General features: G+C 48.0%; 1 protein-coding gene across 6 annotated transcripts in view; it reads right to left on the bottom strand.

Moving 5' to 3' along the window:
* Positions 1–19,154, bottom strand: part of FLVCR2 (FLVCR choline and putative heme transporter 2) — a 53,598-nt gene that overhangs the window by 6,241 nt on the left and 28,203 nt on the right. The window contains exons 4-11 of one of the 6 annotated variants that reach the window (XR_016440345.1): positions 18,393–18,460; positions 17,121–17,224; positions 11,320–11,430; positions 10,427–10,532; positions 9,000–9,111; positions 8,543–8,598; positions 7,570–7,782; positions 5,903–6,000 (exon numbers count right to left, since the gene is read on the bottom strand). Coding sequence is in view for 3 of the 6 variants with exons in the window: in XM_090033730.1 (XP_089889856.1) it covers positions 5,777–5,861; positions 8,544–8,598; positions 9,000–9,111; positions 10,427–10,532; positions 11,320–11,430; positions 17,121–17,224; positions 18,393–18,460 (641 nt within the window). In the remaining 3 variants the exon portion in view is untranslated. Of the gene's footprint in view, positions 1–5,776; positions 5,862–5,902; positions 6,001–7,569; positions 7,783–8,542; positions 8,599–8,999; positions 9,112–10,426; positions 10,533–11,319; positions 11,431–12,045; positions 12,174–17,120; positions 17,225–18,392; positions 18,461–19,154 lie in introns of those variants that run through there. The other 5 variants (XR_016440346.1, XR_016440347.1, XM_090033730.1 and 2 more) reach the window with 5 other exon arrangements.

Raw genomic sequence — 19,154 nt, 5'->3', positions numbered from 1 at the left:
GACTCCTCTCTGTGCCATTTAAGCTAGGCCCTAGAGTTCACCATGCCAAACAAATCAGAGTTAGTTTGTTTGAACTAGATATCAGAAAAAAAAAATGTTCTTAGTGTTAGAACAGAGGCAGTGGAATAAACTGCCTAAGGAAGTATGGAATCTCCTTCATTGAAGGTTTTCAAGAAAAGGCTGGACAAGCATTGGTCCAGTATAGATTAAGAGTAGCAATGCCTGAAGCGTGCTGGGAGGAGTAACAGTGGATAAGCCCAGGAGATCCCCAGGCAAAGTGTAAGAAGCAGCTACAGGGCACAAGTGATATAAGCAAGGTGAATGAATGAAGTGGTATCATTCTAAGCTTCCTTTCCCTCTCCGCAGCTCAGGAACCAGGAGAAGAGCTCTTCAGCCCAGAGCAGGTGGAAATTGGAGGGGACTATGCTCAGCAGCAGTAGAATGAAGTAGAGCTTCATAACAAGTTTAGGCAAGAAGATTTAAAAGGAGCTGAGAAAAATTCATGGAGGGACAGGATGCCAGAATAGGGAGTTCTGACTCTCCAGTCACAGTGTGCGATACATGAAGTTGTGTTTGTGGCCTCCAGGCTGCAGTGCAAAGTGCAGTGCATGCTTCTGGGCTTTACTGGTCACCATGTGAGCCAAGAAGGATTTTTCTATTTCTGCTTGCTACTGGGGTCTGGGTTGATTTTTTTTCCACCTTCCTCAGAAGCACTGGGTGTTAGCCACAGCCAAGAATAGGGATTTTGACTCAGGTATGCTGATGCTCCTGCTAGAAATTCAAAACACCCAGAGGTTCCTGCCTAAGGGGGTCTTTGCTCCTTCACCCAGGGTCAGACCAGTCACCATATTTAGGATAGATTAGAACAGATTGGCATGGTCCCTTCCTTGGATGTCCTTAACAAGTTTAACAAACTACTTCCTGCATCCCAAAAGATCTTACAAAAGTTAAACAGAAGTATCCCTGGGGAAGAAAAAGGTCAGGGAACCTCCTAACAGGCTGTTCAGATGTCAGCAGCTACAGAGGGGGTAACCCTTTCACCAGCCATGGAGAGAGAGCATGAAGGGAAAGCAGACCTAGATAAACTGAAAGGACATGAGAGGCTGGGCCTGGAAGCCTGGCTGGAACAAGACCCAGGAGGCTTTTGGTGATTTTAAGTTAGATCTTCAGTTGCCAGTAAAGTTTCCCCATGCATCATAGCTTCATGCCCCACCTACCTTTAACCTCCATTTCAGCTACAGGAACAAAGGTTAATAAACCTGCAAGTTCACACAGTGAAGCAACTTTGGGAAACAAAGGCATTGCACACCAGGAGCAGGCAGTAGGGGTGATACATAAAGACAGGCATTGGGAACGGGGCAAGAAAGCTGACTGCCTGAGGTAGGAAAGGATGGTTGCCTGCCACATAACTGTAGAGTTCAGAGCAAAGTATCTTGATATCTCCAAAGAGATAGCAGGCTGGACACGTTCCTCCCTCAGATGTGATCTACACCCCATCTAACAATTCCAGGAGTTTTGCTAGCTACAGATTTTTGCCAGAGGCAACTGAAGCTGTGACATGCAGTCAGAGAAACTGGAATCAGTGCTCTCCACTAAACCTGGAGACAAGCAGCTCATTGGAGCAAAAGAGGCAAGAGACTTTTGGCTAGCACCACATCAGAGATACTTGCAAGGCAACACACTTGCACACCTGACCCATCCACATGACAACACAAGCATTGTCACTAACAAGCCACTAAAGCAAGATTTTGTCTGGCAGAGTGAATAAGACCAGCACTATTGTTCCTGAGACATGGCACCCAACACAGGATCTGAAGGCACGATAATGGTACATCTTCTCTGCCAGAGAGAACCATTCTTTAACCAAACCCTCAAACGTGGCTGTGTTTGTATTCTTTAAACTAGTGATTCTCAACTGTTTTAAGACTCAAGGTACCCCTTGTTAGATTCAAGGCCCTCCATGGAAAATGCCAGCTCTTAGCTTTCACTTGTTACATAAACAAATGATAAAGTCGTTCTTCTGTTGCAAAGAACTCAGAAAGACCATGACAGGTCAGAATGCTTTTGACATTGGATTCTTACTTGAAACCTCTAGGTTTATCTTGTGAATAATGCATAGGTGTTTTCAGTAGTAATACTGTATGGCTCCCTTAAAAGGATCTCATGGTACCCTGGGATGCCACAGTACCATGGCTGAAAGTAACTGCTTTCAATGCCCCAATTCAGGGAATACTGACATTAGGATTCCTCACAGCACTGCTGATTCACATGCATTGCATTCATAGTATTTCCAAGTATAATATAATGTTTCCTGCACAAATCTAGTATTACAAGAGAAAGCAGAATCAAGGTTAAAAAAAAACACACACACACACTCTCAACTCCACCCCTGTACGCTGCTTTAAATACAGTCTCTTGATATCCTAAGGAGCTATATAATATAAATCAAGATGGAGTTTGTTTTTAAATCAAACCAAATATAGAATACTTTTCAATGAATGTACTTCACATTCTTTAAATTTGGCTTATACTTGGGATTTTAACGATCTCTACTAGAAAAGCCAAGGTGGAACAAAATCAGCTCTGTCATCTTAGAATCATGCACACACTCTGAAATGAGTTTTTGTTGTTCATTTAACTACAACATACAAAACTTTCTGAACAAATGTTTCAGAAGTTTTCTGGAAAAATTATTGCTGAGCTGAGACTGAGCATAAAACATGCCACCTATACGGACATTGATCATGTCAGAAAGCAGGCATAAGATAGCAAGCAAACTACAAAGGAAAGAAGAATGGATGCAGGATGTTAAGCTCAGTTACATGGTCTGTGCTACCGGCACTCACTGTATAATGCGGTATGTGGACGTAGTTTAAATTTCTATGGAATTAGCAGGCATGACCTTGTGATAGTTTTGGATTCTGTTTGCTTTCAAACTACATTTAAAAGAGAAGAGGGAATTTGGTCTAGATGTCCCTAGAAGAGTATATTATAGAAAGTTAACCCACAGGACATTTCAGATCCTACTTGATGCAATGAGTGACAGCACTGAGAGAACTGATTGGACTGGAGAGTTAGACAAGAAGGTAAGGTGTCTAACACAGCCATAAAAACAGTTTAACTCCCACTGAAACATCACAATGTTAATTGCAAAAGTTATTTCTACTACTACCATTTATCTGAAGGGTACTTCCCACCAGATGACTCCCTCTCCTTCCCATACAGGGAAAACAAATCTGCTTGGCTAGGCCTATACCCTGGACTGGGGGAAGCACATCCCAAAATGAGGGCCCCTTCCAGAGAATATGATCCAGTACCAATTTGTTACTCCTCACCCACAGGCAACACAGATTTGCCCTAGGTTGCTGAGGGCAGCACAGAAGCCCATGGAAGCTTCCTTGACTAGTAAGTGATGCGCAAGATGGAAGGGGCACAGTATAGCTCTGAGCCCAAGGGCCCTTTGCTCAGCTGGCAGTTTAAAATAGTACACCCTTCTGTTTCCAGAAGGAGCCCATTTCCTCTGGCCTCTCTGAGGCACTAACACAAACCTCCCCTCGCAGCCCACATTGCACTCTGTCCAGAGCAGAACCACAGTTTCATGTAGGCACTTCCTGACTGCTTGGGTCTAAACACATGATTACAGTATGTGGTACCAACAAGATGTTCTGCACTTTATTTAGCCACTTAACTGCTGTTACCTTGTGGCCCCATGGAAAGTATCCAAGTTCTAAAGAACATCACAAATCTAACCCCACACCCTCTTCCAGGCTGTGCTTCTGGACAGCAGGCACCAGGCTGCAGGCCCTCTAATCCCAATTCCATTTAAAATTTCAGCCCCAGAACCTTTTGCAACTCTCCAAATGCACCAGTTCACCACTTCTGTGTGATGCAAATACAACTGGGTTCAGCACATGGAAATAGCTCCAAAGGAAACTGGTGCACCAGCCTCTCACCCACTCCCTGGAAGGGTTTCTCAAACCGAATCACACTGCAAGCAAGGAGGACCGGGCACGTGACATTCTAGGAGAAGTGGGGGCCAAGCTTTTGGGCAAGCAAGCCACAAATCAGTCCCAAATTTTCCCCAAGTGCCATTCAATCCCTTCCCCATCTGCTGATCTAATTTCCACTATGCGCTAGAAATGAGGCCTAAGGTGGGAGGACACTGCACTGCTAGCACCACTGTACTACGTAACTGTGTCTGAGACTTGCCCATGTACTGCCTTTACCACTCCCACCCCCCATCCCCCCACTTTTTTTGTTTTGTTTTTTAAAATCAGACAGGTCATAGAATAGGCAACAGTTAGCCTGAATCTCAGGCTGTCTCCATTTCAGTTATGAGGTGCAACTACAGTACTGGTAGGCAGATCCATGCAAACATTAATCTAGATCAAAAACATCAGCTCAGCCCTGCAGGCTGTATGAGTGGCATGGAACCAGTCCACAGGCCAAATGAATGGCACAGGGCCAGCCCCACAAGCCAGATAAGGCCCACAGCACTTGCTCTGTCCAGTCCAGAATCATACCACAAGCCCTAGCCAGTCCCATGCTTCACATGGAGTCCACAGCAGACTGCCTGAAGTGGGTGCCACATGCAGCATATGTCCTGGACATTGGATCTGACAAGCGGTAACGTGGGTACCCAGACTGGCCCTTTATGGATGCCACATGGAGGGGTTGCACGTGGAGCTACTCCAGCATGCACCATTTGTGGATCAACTCAAGACATGGAGTAGCACCAGGGGCCACATGATGGGGCTCCATGAGCTGGATCTGGGCCATGGGCTTTATGGTTGACATGCTTGATCTAGATACGTGGTAGTTTCTTTGATGAAAAGTTACCAGCACCCAAGCTAAGTCCCAAGCTTCAAAGTGAGCTCATACAAACCATGGTGAAACCTATGTCACCACAACTTCATTGATATCAGTACCCAAGGTGGCTAGGTCAGAGTCAGCTCAGATATGGCCACCCATGCTGTGATCACACAGCGTAGATATACCCCACAAGATCTCAGTCCAAAAGGCCCGTCTTTCCATGCCCTCTGCTCACACCTCATGCAGCCAGGAGCATGCTCTGTTTGTGCTCTACTATGATGCATAGCAACAGACAAACCTAAGACTGCTGTTGCCATCACACCATTCTCAGACCTGAATAGCAGCCCTTGCCTACTGGGCTTGTTTGCTGCACACCACTAAGTAATATACATATGTTAGAGGGTAACCCTTGAAACATCTAGAGCAGGGTGGGTAGCTTTGGAGGGCAGCCAGCCAGAGCAAAGTGAGAGGTTGAATAAGCAGGGAGCAACAAAGCGTTAAATATGCCAAGCAGCAGCTGAGGAGTCAGCTCAAGCACAGTCTAGATTTAGAGACTTAACAGCAAAGCACTGCACAATTTACACTCACCCTCCTACCCAAAAGGCACCAACCCAATGGCTCAGTTATTGCCAAAGGATTTCATACTCTCTACATTGCCAGGGCAGCTCTCTCACACAATTCCAGACAGCAGCTCCGACTAAGGGAGGCTGGGATTTAGATTTAATAACTGTTACAGCCCCATCTCTAAAAACATCTGTTCTTCCCTTCCCTGATGTATTTACTCAGTTGAATGCTCTTTCTGCAGCCTTTCCTTTCCACCCTCACCCCCACCATTAACTCCAGCCCAAATAAGCTAACAGCATCAACTCTCATTTTTCTCATGGTCCCACAAATTTAGCCTCTTCTGTTTGCTCCTTCTCCCCACCCCATGATCCAGACAGGCCAGGAGTCAGCCCACCCATACCTCAAGATCCCTACTCTCTCTGCTTGCTGCTGCCATTCCTCGAGTCAGTCCTGCAAGTGCCATTGGTTTGGTGCCAGTGCCATCCCTGTGAGTGATTAGACAAGCAGATTAGTGTGATTCTCCTACCTTGTGTATGCGAGCTAGCGAGCAGGGATGGGAAGTGATGGGGTTAAGGCTACAAGCTACTGTCCGTAATCCGTGATCTGACTGCTGCCCTGGAGTCTCTGAAACAACAGCCACGTGTCATGATCCCAGAAATGAGGACCAGAGGGAGAAAGAGAAATAATACATTCCTAAGAAGGAGAAGCCCTGAAGTGCCCAACTGACTGGACAGCAAGCAGGGCTCCTGATGAAGCTATGGAAGCATCTTCTATAAAGGAAAAGATCAGCTCAAAGCTTTCTTCAGGAGCAGTGGATGGGAGCCAAGGCCAACATTTCACCCTGCCCTGCTTCTCACCGAGGCTTCTGTTTTAACCCCCCAAGTGCAAGTCAGACAGACTAGTACCTTCCCTTAAGTGGGAGGTAATGGACTGGAATCCTTCATCTCCCCCACTCAGCGTGTGACAATCAATCCATTCCCTTTTATGTTATGTAGTGACCAGTTGGCCAGACCATACAGCAAGAGGAAATTCAGGGACTAATAGCTAAGGAGCCTGTGCATACAGCTTTATTTCACAAAGGATGCTTGCTATCTTATTTGTCGTTACTGACCTGCCTGCTCCACTTGCCTTCTTACTTTGGGAAATGTCTGTTATAACAGACATGCAAAGGAGCTAGGCAGAGGTGAAACTGTGGGGTAGTGAGATTTCTACTGAAAAGGGCACCTGAAGGGCCTTTGTTGTTATCTGAGTATCTGAATGACTCCTTTTTTTAAGGCCCTTTAATGAAGATCTACCCTTAACAATACTAGTTTTTGGGTGTCCCGCACCAGTTTCAGGACAGCGGTTTTACATCTGTTGAAAAATCAGTTGTGCCTTCCCTGCCCTTCTAACACCTCCCAGCTACAGCCCACCATGTTATTGTGAATTTACATAAAAAGTTCCAGTAGCTTATTTGGCCTCATCTCAGGTCTCCAATTCATTTGAAGAGGGTCACTGGGTCTGATAAAGCAAAGGATGTTATTATTAGTCTTTATGTCCAAAGACCTCCCTGATTTCAAGATCCTATCAAGGCTCCTTTCATCACTGCCTAGTTGTCTCCTGGATTTACAGATCACAGTTGGGCTAAGACTGATAAATCTTTAGCTCTAGAGCTGGGAGGTCCATCACCCTTGGGGCCTTGTCCCTACTAATCCTGGATTCCCTCCTTCAGTGAGCAAATGGAGATTGAAAAAGCTCAGGCTTTGGGGTAGGACTAATGCAGACAGCTACAGATCTACAATAGTGAGCTGTATCCTACCACTGCATTCACAAAAGGAAGCGATTATCCAGGCTGTCCTGTGCTCATTTATGTGCTGGAGAACTCAGCATGCCACAGATTCATACTGCTCCCCTCATGGGTGATTTGATTCTGGAATTCAATTGCCTCTCCAGGAAGCTTACTGAATTCTGCCCACAGGGAAGTTTACCTGCTGTAATGCAGGGTGAACAGGGACTTATCAGGTGAGTACACTGTAGCTCATCCCCCGCCAGATAGAAATTGTGGCCGTTTTCTATTTCCCCTGCTCCGGAATTATATTTGTAGGACTGTGTGGGTTGTGGGGGGGGGGAAGGGTGAGTGCCCCTTGTATATTTCATCCCACGTGTTTTATGTTTGCGCCATTGCTATTGAAAAGCATCTTATTTAAAATACACCTTCCAGGGCGGCCAGTCGGAGCAGGGTGGCCAGAAGGCCTCTCGGAGCCACCGGTCTCTCCAGATGGGAGTGGTTAGAGATTATCTGGCGGAAGGCAGCTTTGTCTTCCAAAAAGCTGCGATTCGAGTCAGCAGGGAACTGGGCTTATGCACTTTGCTAGCCAGTGTCGCTGACAGCTTCGGGAACGCTGGGTGGACGTCTCTGCTAACGTCCTGGAAGAGGAGCCCAGAGCCAGTGAGGACAAGAGACAGAAAGCTACAGAAGAAAACAATCACGCCCTCCCTTTCCCCTTAGGAGTCACTTGGGAGGCTCTCCACTGCTAGTATTTCACTAGAGGCTACTCACATGCATACCCAGGGCTACATTAACCTCTCAAGACTCAGGGGATGCCATGCCCTTCACTTGAGTGTGACCAGGAGCTGTGCGGCCACATCTAGTGGACTAAGCACAGGGCCAGGAGTCCAAATGGGCAGAGTTCTTATTGTAGCTATGCCACTGCCTTCCATTCTGCAGCCCACAATCAGACACTTAAAAAAGGGACCCAACAGCAATTGCATCCACTCCAGGGGGGCTATCAAGGTGTGCTCAGAGTGCTCTGAAGATGGGCATCTCTGTGGATAGGCTAAGTGTTAACACTCACAAGAACAAAGGGTACATTTTTCTGTCTACTCCCAGCTCCCTTATCTATCCTTAGTCACTAAAAGAAAACCAGAACACAAGCCAGCTCTGCAGACTCATGAAGGGCCAACATTTAGTGATATACAGTGCCATCAGCAGAGCATATATGTGCCTCCATACCTGACATGGCCAAGATCATCACTACAAATGCCAAGAAGGCACTTCCCCTGTGGGGCTTAACAGGTGATTGTAGGAACAACAGAAGATAGTCACAGTTAGAGGGAAATGGGTAGATCAGGGTTTGCCCTAAGCTAATGGCAAGGATTGGGCAGGGATCAGAGGGGCTTTACTCACAGTCTGTTCACTTCCCAGATTGGCCTGCTGTCTGCGGAGGTCAGCCTTAATGAATGCTGAGAAACAGAAGGCAGAGGAGAAACAGTAAGACAGTGAGTTACCACACAAGTCCCAGATGAAGCTTCCTGGAGCTCAAAGGTAAGGTTAAGTGGGGCACTCCCAACACCTGGATGAGAAAGAAAGGATTTCTTCGGGCACCAGAGAGGAGGGCCAGCCATGGAGAAGCCTCATTTTCCTCCATTTCCAGGCAGAGCCATGGACAGGCAGACTGGAACCACCTGCTAGTGACACAGAGTAGGTGGCACAGCAAGGAGGCATCAGCAGCACATTGCAGGCACTGCTGTTTCAGTGCCTGTTTTGCTGTAGTTTCCCTGAAGGCACAGTGGTGGGGAAATCATCCTTCACTCTGTGTGCCAAGTTCCACATGTCAGCTACAGACAGAGAGACACAGATTTACCAGTTATGATGGTCCCTAGAAGCAGGAAGGAGCAAAGGAAGATGTTTCCTGCCCACGTCCCAAAGCGATCCATGATTTGTCCTTGGCTGATGGTAAAAATTATTCCAAAAACCTGCAACACAAAAACAGATGAAATGTTGTTGCTGTTCTGCTTGCTAAACAGCAACACAACTCAATGGGTAACATTCCAACACTATAGTAGATCCAGAACACATAAGCAGGCTTGCAGATGAAGCTGTATTAGAAATAAAAAATTAATCTGGAAGACTTGTCTCCTCATGGCTAGAGAGAGGCAAGTATGGCTGGCAGGTTGGAATTCCCTCTCAGCAAGGAGAGGCAGAACTTTGTTGCTAAGGGCAGCACTGAAGAGGGCCCAGGAGGTCCAGTATCCTGCAGGATTTTCCTGGGTAGGAGAGGGGAGGGCACCAGGGAAGTTTGGGGTTACCATATTTATCCAAATCCAAGATGACCCTGAAATTAAGATAACCCCATAACAATTAGATTCTATACACATAAGATTTATAAATGTGTTATAACTTTTCCATGCATAGAATCTAATTATTGGCAGATCACTTTAAATTCATCCTCCCACTGCTGCAGCAGGGAAATCAGTGGTGGGGGGAAAGGTGTGGGGCAGACAATAAGGGGAGGCAGGCAATAGGGGGCAGACAGTGAGGTGGGACAAGGTCAAGCAGCTTGCCCTCTGCTACCCATCTCCTTCACCACTCCCCCCCTCCACCACCACTTCTGTCCCCTTCCTTCCTCACCATTTCCTCCTGCCACAGTCTCTGCCTCCACCTCACCTTTGCTGCAGTGCTGGCAGGCTCTATCCCTGTTCCAGCTCAGATCACAGACCATGGCCCCAGCCACACCTAGTAGCAGTGGTAGCAGCATAGCAGGTCCAGTACTGACCACAGGGCCTAGCCAGAGCTACTGCCACTGCTACTTAGCCATTCTGGGGCCATACTCAATGCCCCATGAAAATGGGGATAGAGCCTGGGGCAATTGAGCAAGGGTATGCAGAAGAGGCAGGATGGGCAGAGGTAGGGGGAAGGGGGATGAAAGGCAGAATTAGTGAAGGAGCAGCCAGGAAGCAGTTGTGGGTCCAGTCCCAAGCCGAAGTCAGGCTGAAGCTGCAGCAGCTGCCTGCTCCCCCATTGCCTCATGCTCAGTTCCAAGGTGAGGGGCTATTCCTGCCCCCTCCCCATCTTAAATGGAGGAAAACCTCATCTTGGAATCAAATAAATATAGTAAATTCCACTATCTGACAACAGTCAAACAAGAATCAAAGGTCTAGCAGGGTCTTTGATAGCTCTGAAGCAGGGTCTCTCTTAAAAGCACAAAGTACAGGTTTCTAAGAGAAGCAGGCTACCAGATTAGGCCTCAAAGGCTTTCATGGTGCTCTAGTGTAGAGTTGCTGCACGTACCTGTGCAGACACGTTAAGGAGGCCTGAAGACGTTCCCTCTGACTCTGGATATGTTAGCTCTGCAGCATACTCAAAGCCCAGGGGCAGGTACCCCGTCATGAAGAACCTACAGAACAGGAAGTAGAAAGGGAAGAATCAACAACTGTAAGAAGAAGTAGTGGAGAGAGCAGGAAACAGCACAGATCCCAGTTGCCTCCTAACATTGTGACTCTGCAGAACAGACATGCTGTTCCTCCTCTTCTCTCCCAGCTGCCTGCCCAACTGGCAGAAAGGCTCCACAATTCACCTCAAACAATTATGCCTGCAGCCATGGGACCTTGGGCCAGAGCTGCAGGAGCAGAGAAAACAGAAAGGGATCTCTCCACTGCTGCTGGGATGACACATTCAAGTCATCCCATTAATACTAGTCTGAAGGGTAAATGCCTGGATATCTCTAAGATAGTCCACAGGCCAGTCTGGGACTCAGCATCTACTTGAGAACCACCTGCCAGCATAGCTCTCATTGCCCCTCCCTCACTCCCACCTGCTTCCTGAAATCACTTCAAGCTGCAGCCCTGCCATGAGCAGGGTGCTGAAAGGCTGCAGGGACAGAGGGCCTGCAGGAACTACTGCTCATGTTCCTGAGCTCTCCCTGTCAGGAGATTTTAGAGAGACTTAGGAAGAAGAGGACACCCTGTCCCTCTCCCTAGGAAGCTCCAGACACAGACCCTGCCCCATCCCCATCCACACCCCCTGCTGCTGCTGGGCTGTATGACCTCTGCTTTTACAGCACTAGGGCAGAAGGCAATGCCAGAGGCAGCAGGAAGCCTGGTAGTTGGGGTCTGCAGGCATGTGTTCAGGGGCTGCTCCCACTGGGGAGGAAGAGTACACACCAACATGGCACAGGAGCTTACCCCAGAGCGCCTGCTGTCACAAAGACCACCCAGAGGTGGCCGAGGCTCAGGGTGAAGGTGTAGACCACCAGGCCCACCAGGGACATGATGTAAACCACAAGTGTCGTATATCTGTAAGACAAAGACCAGTCATCTCACTTTGATTCAACACCTCTCCTGCCCCTTCCACCTGGGGATCTCAGTGAATTTTCACAAGGTAGCAAAGGAAGCTACACACCACCCTTCCTCCCAGCAGGATAAGAGCAAAAGCATCCCTACTGCACAAACAGGGAACACTGAATCAAAACCCAGAGGAGGACCACACAGTAGGGCAGTGACAGCCCAGGGCATAGCCCAGGAGTCCCGATTCCCCAGCTTTTCAGAGTGACACAAGCCCAGATGGAAGTTAAGCAAGACAAATCCCTATTTTTTGCACCTGGACTCTGGGCAAATGATGGCTACAATCAAAAGAGTGCGCTGAGCTCAACAACCAATTCAATTACATTTATCTGGAAAGGGGAGAAGGAGGAGTAGAAGATCCCCTAGGATCTCCTGATAGTTTTGTTCTGCAAGAGAACAAAAGGACAGAGGTGATAGAATAATGTCTTAAAAAAAAAAAAAAAAAAAAAAAACTATAGCGGCTTGGCGTGAGAGAGGAAAAAAGGAACCTGTTTTCATGGCAAAGGAGTAGAGAGATAAACTGCAGGGGTAAACAGACATACAGACAGACTCTAGGATTTGGAGTACCTTGAAACCCTTGAGGATTCTGATCCAAGCCCAAAGTACCTTCTAGAGAGGTGTGGGGGAGAGCATGGAGACACTCAGGCAGAGATGCTGGGTAGGTGCTTATTGCACTAATCTCTCTTTTGTGCTGCCTATATAAAAAGCAAGTGCACTATAAACCTTTGCAAAGACAGCACATTACATACTTCAATGTTATATGCCCCTTGAAAGCTGTGCTATAACCCAGAGTGCTTGAAAGTCTGGAGCTCTGGGAAAGGGTGGGTTTTACCTACTGAAATACATTGGGGAAGGGGAGAGATTAGGCTGGGTAGCCAAGATACAAGGTCCCACTTCTGTGAAGGGCTGACAGATAGCCTGTGCTGAGGGAGTAGGTCAGAGAGGCCAAGGAAAGAGTCGGTGCTGTAGCCAACCTGAACAAAGAGGAGCACAAAGAACACAGGCCCAGTGAGACTTCCCTGGTGAGGACAATGTGCGACTCACCATGGCCAGCAGTGGTCTCTCATAAATGGTGCTTTTGTTTGAACTCCTTTAGGTTCTAATCTAAACCTGCAATGCCTCATTGTTGCATTTTTTTTCCAAACAAAATGCCAACCTGACTTAATTTTGAAGAATCCAGGGTTCTAAAATGCCTTGCTATTAACAACTCCAGAAACTGAGAACTGGCCCAGAGGCTGAGACCTATCCCTTTTCTCTAGTGAAAAGGTGGCTGAGAGATGTGCTGACAATGTGTGGTCAGGACTGTTTCATTTTGAGTAGTAAGGAAGTATCAGCATGCAACAGGAGGAAGGGACTAGAGATTCTCGGAGCACACACTTCCCACTTCTCTGAGCCTGGAGTTTTCTGGCTTGGTGCTGGGAATGGGCGGTCAGGGAATACAACTTACTATCCTCTCTAGGGCCTTTAGACAGGACCAGTGCCCCTGTGGAAGCACAGACACATCATTCATTGAAGGGGACTGGTGACAAGTCTACTCTGGATACAGGCATCTACTGAATGTTAAGACATCAGCAAGCTGAAAAAGGTATCACCTACCCTTGGAGAGTGGGAGGCAAATACAGATGGCACAGCAGGCACCAAAGCAGAGATGCCTCCCTCCTCCTCTGCCCACTGAGTTGCTTTGGGTGGACACAGTGAATTGAGAGACATAGTGACACAACCTGTTAAAAACTGTTGGCTGGGAGCATGAACCCCAGTAGAGCAGCAGCTACACACCAGAAGGTACAATTCAGAGCCAACATCCACCCAGAAGCAGAATCCAGCTCCATAGCAGTTCCTGGATGTACAGAATTGCCTGAGAGATGGCAGTTTTGGGATTTCCCCACAGCCAACCCCTCAGTGCAGCAGATGCTGCTCTCTACAGAAAACTACTCCCAGAGGCTCATTCTAGCAGGGAAAATGTAAACCAGATCTACCAATTAACTGATACTCTGAGCATCCCACACACTGGTGCTAACAACATTCAGCTAAAGAAGGCCTGCCTGGCATGGGGACATTACAAATGAGATGTCAAGATGCCCTTGGCTCTCAGAGGGTTGCACCAGACATGCTGAAACAGAAAGACAGAAAAGCCCAAGGACAACAGAGCAAGAAGGAGGCATTTTACAGGGAACTGAGTTTAGTTCTGCTCTCACAGGGCTAATAAATGTTACCTTACTGGGCACAGGAACAGACATTCCTGAGAGGGCTTCCTCCTATGGAGCTAAATGGAAGCAAATGACTGCTAGACTTCTATGCAACAACTCCTTCCTGCTGTTCCTGAAGTGCTGTGAAGTAGGGCTGGGTTAACATGTGTTGTCCTTAGCAGCCTGGCTGCAGCTTGCTGCTGTTTCTGGATCATTGCATGCAGCACACCTGGGTTCATGCACATCATCTTTGGCAATCTTGCTGCTGTTATAGCCCTAGGAGATGGGAATACACCCCATCACTAACTGCACTGTTGCTGCTCTGTAATCTTCAGCTCTTTCCAGTGCTGTGATGTGGCCCAGACTGTCACAGCTGGGGCACATGATGTTCTCAGCCTCCCTGAATGGAATTGTTGCTGCACAGAAATCATAGTGTCAAGGACTTTCTGGTTATTCAACAGCATCTGGAAAGCAGGTCTCAGCAGCAGGAAAACAATGCTGAGTTTGTTTCAGAGGCTTGCGCCTATGTGGGAGCAGTGCTGCATTAGGTGGTGTATCATGTGTATTCAGTGGGCTAAGCTCATCCCTAATACAACTTTACTGACTTTGGGCCACAATGAAGGATAGATTTAGCCCAGTGTGGGCAGGATACCAGACATCTGGGCCCAGTGTAGGTTTCTTCAGTTCCCCAAATATGCATGCAAATATCCTGCAGAATCTGCATTTTTTCCTCAGCGAAAAGCCTGTGTGTTTTGTAATGGTGCCTACCTCAGGCAGGCAGATACTCTGGTCATAGCACAGGCAGGTACTAATGCAGGCAGATGGCATCAAGAAGCCAAAGGCAAGTACATGAGAAGCAAAGCTGCCAAATTCTGTTACTTTAAGTGAAAACTGTCTGCCATGCTAAAGATCCTGTCCTATGGAATCAGGGCATGGAGAAGATGATGTTGCAGGGAAGGATACACCTTTGTGTCCTTTTTGAATTTGCACAACATGTGACCAGGAGTCAAATGGGCCTGTGTCCTTGTATCTGTGCTAGCAGACAAGGCCAGAGGCAGGCCTAAGACTGCTTTTTATTTGAGATATTCAGGGCACAAGGCTGATTCCTGAAGGCCCCCAGAGCTGTCTTCTGACTGGCTGGCTCTCCAGAAGCTGGGCTGCCATCAGTGAAAGGGTATAACAGAACCTCCTGAATGCAGATGGGACCTTGTCTACTCTCAAAATGTGTTTGGGCTTATACATGGTTCCAAGGATGTGCTCTTGGGAACACTCTCCAAAACAGGAACTGGGGGCAGGGCAGCTCCTTGTGGAAACCAGAAACCTCCCTTGAGTCTGACTGGGGGAAAGGGTGAGATCCTGGGAGGCTGGAAACTGCCTTAAGTGGCTCCGGTTGCTGGTGACTCACTCAGCTGAATTACAATTAGAAAGCTGGTATCACCAAGTACTTGTTAAAAACAGAAAGTAAGCACTGCATTGTTCCAGCCTGGTCTACATCCTGGATCTTGCCTCAGATGCCCCCCCACCTCCCCTTCTACTAACAATGCAGGCCTCAAATGTCCTTTCCTTACCTTCTCCCATTCCCATATTCATGACTACTGCCATGCCAGCCTACTGCCCTCTCTTCAAAAGACTGGCCTGTTTCATGAGCATTGCAGAGGAAAGACATTTTCAGTAACCAAAAATTGAAGTCACGGGGGATTTAATAGCAGCCTTCAATTACCTGAAGGGTGGTTCAAAAGAGGTTGGAGCTGCTTTAGTCTCAGTGGTGACAGAAGACAGAACAAGGAGAAATGGTCTCAAGTTGCAGCAAGGAAAGTTTTGGTTGGTTATTAGGAAAAACTTCTCATTAGTAGGATAGTAAAGCACTGGAACAGGCTATTCAAAGAGGCTGTAGAATCTCAGTCCTTGGAAGTTTAAGACCCAGCTAGACAAAGCCTTGGCTGGGATAATTTAAATTGGGGGTGGTTCTGCTTTGAGCAGGGGGTTGGACTAGATGACCTCCCGATGTGACAACTGTATCTGCCCCTCCATCAAGAAGCCTCTGGTTCTGCGGCACAGACTTGGCAGCTAGCACAGCTGATGGCTGCCTCTTCTTCATGTTGATGCTGTGGGCTCATTAGCAGGCCCCAGGGGCTGGAAGTGGTTTAACCCTTGTCAGCCCAGTGTGATGGGGTGTTGTGTCAGATTGCATAGAAGTGTAAGACTCCCATATGGCTGGATTGCCAGCCACACATATTGTCATTTCAGATCCTTCTCCCTATTTTCTTCTTACTAGCTTATGACCCTTTTCACACTGGCCTGCAAGGAAAGCCAGATAGCACTTCTTCCAGAACCAGCTGGAAAGGCAAAGCTGACTGTCCAGGTTTCCTGGCCAGATAAGGTAAGGTATCATTGTAACCAGGGCAGCCAAAGCTCAGTCTAGAACAATCAAGTGAGCTAGGCAGCAAAAGGCTCCCACTTGACTGTCTTAAGAGGAAGCACCCAGCCCCTGGGAGGCCAGCAGTTCACAGCTTCAGTTGCTCAGGGACACTTAGCTGCATACCAGCAGCTGGAAATGTATGCTGCCAATGCCCATCTAAAAGAAACAGACCCTCAATGGCCCTCCTCGCCCCCAATCTCAGCTACATCTGCCCTAAATAGTGACATGCACACAAAGTGCCTCTGGGCACAGGAATCAATGGGTTTCTCTAAATAGGACAGAGGATGGGGGTTGTCAGATCACAGCCTCACAGAGGCTGGTTTGTAAGGCAGAGAACGGGTCTTGTACTGTCCTGATTCCTCCAGTGCTGGGAACTCGCTCAGCCTTAACAAAGCTGCCACTTGGACTATCACCTCCCTACCTTCCCTGGGGACTGGTGGGAACTCAGTCACAGATATGGAAGAAAACCATACACACCCACCATGCTGCCTTCTAGCACAAGACAGGAGCCCACACAGGTGGCCACACATGGAAATAAGCTATGCTAAGAGCAAGGTACTACCCTTTGTCCCAGGTAGGAAGACCTCCAGCCCTTATCTCACATCCCCACCTGTCCTGCCCAAGGAAGACTCACACACAGAGTATGTATTTACCTACCTACTTTCCCCTGCTTAGATGGGCTGCTCAGGCCCTCTGCCTGCCCAAAACAACTGTCCTCTCAGCTCCCACCCTGACACCACTGCGAGGGTTGCTCTGGGTATTTTCTGCCAGCAGCAGGAATAAGGCAAAAGACAAAAGAATCCTGATCCAGTAGTTCCAAAACCCAGGCCAGAACAGCAGGAAGGAGTGGTCTCTCCTACCAGGTCATTCCCAGCATGAGCTGCTCCAAGGTGAATTCACTTGTGGGTACAGTCTACCTCCCACACATGCTCCCAATGACTCAACCCTTGGAAGGCAGAGTTATCCCCTGGGGTATCACTCTCCACATGGCGGGCTGGGTAGGGTTGCTGAGGGTGGAAGCAGTGCAAGGAACTTACTTGTAGGTTTTGGTTTTATCCAACCAGATGCCAGAGATTAAAGCTCCAACCATGCCAGATAGTATGATGGTGAGTCCTATTCTGCCAGCATTCACCACCTCCCCCTGTGTTCAGACACACACAAATACAATAGCAAGTTGAATTAAAAGGGGTTGGAGAAGAAAGGATACTGAAGCTGAATTTTTCCATCTCCTGTTCTTAAAGCCCTACCTAGTCCAGCTTGCAAGGACAGCAGGATAGTAACCCTGACAGAGCCAGTCAGTAGGAGGAAGCTGATCAGCACCCCAGATATAAAACTTTGCAAGGTCACTCTTAGTACTGGCTTTTAAAGTAGCTTGTTCAAGAGACACAGTCCAGTGCTTACCATGACTGCTGGCCTAACTACTAACATTTGGAGAGCTATGCCAGGAAAAGAGAGCTCCCAGGTATCCCAGCCCCACCCTTTCAGAGGAGCAGGTGGGTAAGGGCATATTGTAGGAGCCCTGGCTTTGGAGCACTCTCTGCCTTGTGCAACAGGAGACATAGTAGTGAACAGTGCAGAAGCACTGAGTACAAGGGACTTCCAGTTGCTGAACTGCCAGTAGTAAGTGCTGTAAGTGACAGGGCATGAAAAGTGACTAGAGAATTTCCTAGAATAAAGTGCCATCAATTCCTTAACATACCTTATGGGGTACACTGCTGAACCTCACCAATCCAAGTCCCTTCCAGCTGAAAGAGCTGTAGAGAACAGGGGTAGGAGTACTGGCTACAGAACAAGCTTGCAGTGGCCAACTACCAAGTTCTCCCAGGAGGAGGTCATGTAGCAACTTGCTCTATACTAGGGCTGCTCAACAGGAGGCCTACATGTGGCATACACAGGGTTAAATTGCGGCCTCCAGGCTCCCACCTAACTGCCACTCCCTGCATTGCTCTAACTATAGGAACAACTGGGGCTCCAGGCTTTGCCTCTGTCCCTGCATTTGTCCCACAGGGCAGGGCAATGTCTTACACTGCAGTTTTTAGTAGAGGGGGAGCCTGCACAGTACAATGGGAGACCTTGTAAGTGAAGTCAGTCAGGGCACATGATGCAGTGGGGGGGGGGGGCGGGGGGAGCACCTAGGCACATGGTGGAGTGGTAATGAGGGATGTGGCCCTAGGATCCATGGCCTCCAGTAGTGTCTTGTACTCGTGTGGCCCATGACCATGTAGAAGTTGGATAGTCCTGTTCTATACAGCAAGCTTTCTATTGACAGCTCTAAGGAGGGAGAACAGTTGGGGTTGGGAGGCACTTACTGGATAGTGCGAAAGCACCATGCGGTTCAGCAGCGTGGACAGGGCATAGAAGCAACCTGCATTCAAACCTAAGAGGGGGATAAAAAACAAACAAACACAGCCTAGTCAGAGCCTGTCATTGAAAAGTGCCCAATAAAAAGTGAGTGGGGTCCTCTCTAGGCCCCAGGCTATAGGATGAATTGAGTTGGGGGGAGGGGGTTAATTTTAGAACTGGGTTGGAGAACCTAAAGACCTCCAAACTGGGGTAGGGTTGCTCAGACCACATCCACACTGGTGGAGCAGCTGCAGAGCTGACACAGGAAAGAGGCATCTCAACATGACGTTTAGGACTTGCCTATTAGAGCTGTTCTTGACTTTCTGGCAAAGGAAGACTGCTGCACATACTTTTAGGGCTGGCAAAGAATTCCTGGATCCAGCCCTCAAGACCTCCCTCATGCTAGTGTATTCACTTTTCATTTCTGCAGTATAGGGGCAAGACAGGGGTGGGGGTTAGGCAGTAGTGTACCTAGGGTTGGCAGTACGGGCACCAGTTTTGGGCACTGATTTCAAGAGGTGCAAGACTGACAGCCAGTGTTGCTGCTGGCCTGGCTACTGCCACTTCCCAGGGTGTAAAAATTGTTTTTTTTATGCCTCCAGGGCAAGGTCAGAAATGAGCTTTCTTGAACTCCACAGGCTTCCCTAGAGCAACTTGTCTGGGCTGTACAGAGGTCAAGGCTGCTCATAGACAGATTAATTTTTGGCAATGATCCCTAACAAGTCTTC

Source organism: Crocodylus siamensis, chromosome 2, assembly GCF_052110815.1.
Source record: "Crocodylus siamensis isolate JL-2025a chromosome 2, ASM5211081v1, whole genome shotgun sequence".
Taxonomy (NCBI): Eukaryota; Metazoa; Chordata; order Crocodylia; family Crocodylidae; genus Crocodylus; species Crocodylus siamensis.
Note: the sequence above shows the minus strand (reverse complement) of the source record. Positions and strands in the feature narration are given on the sequence as shown.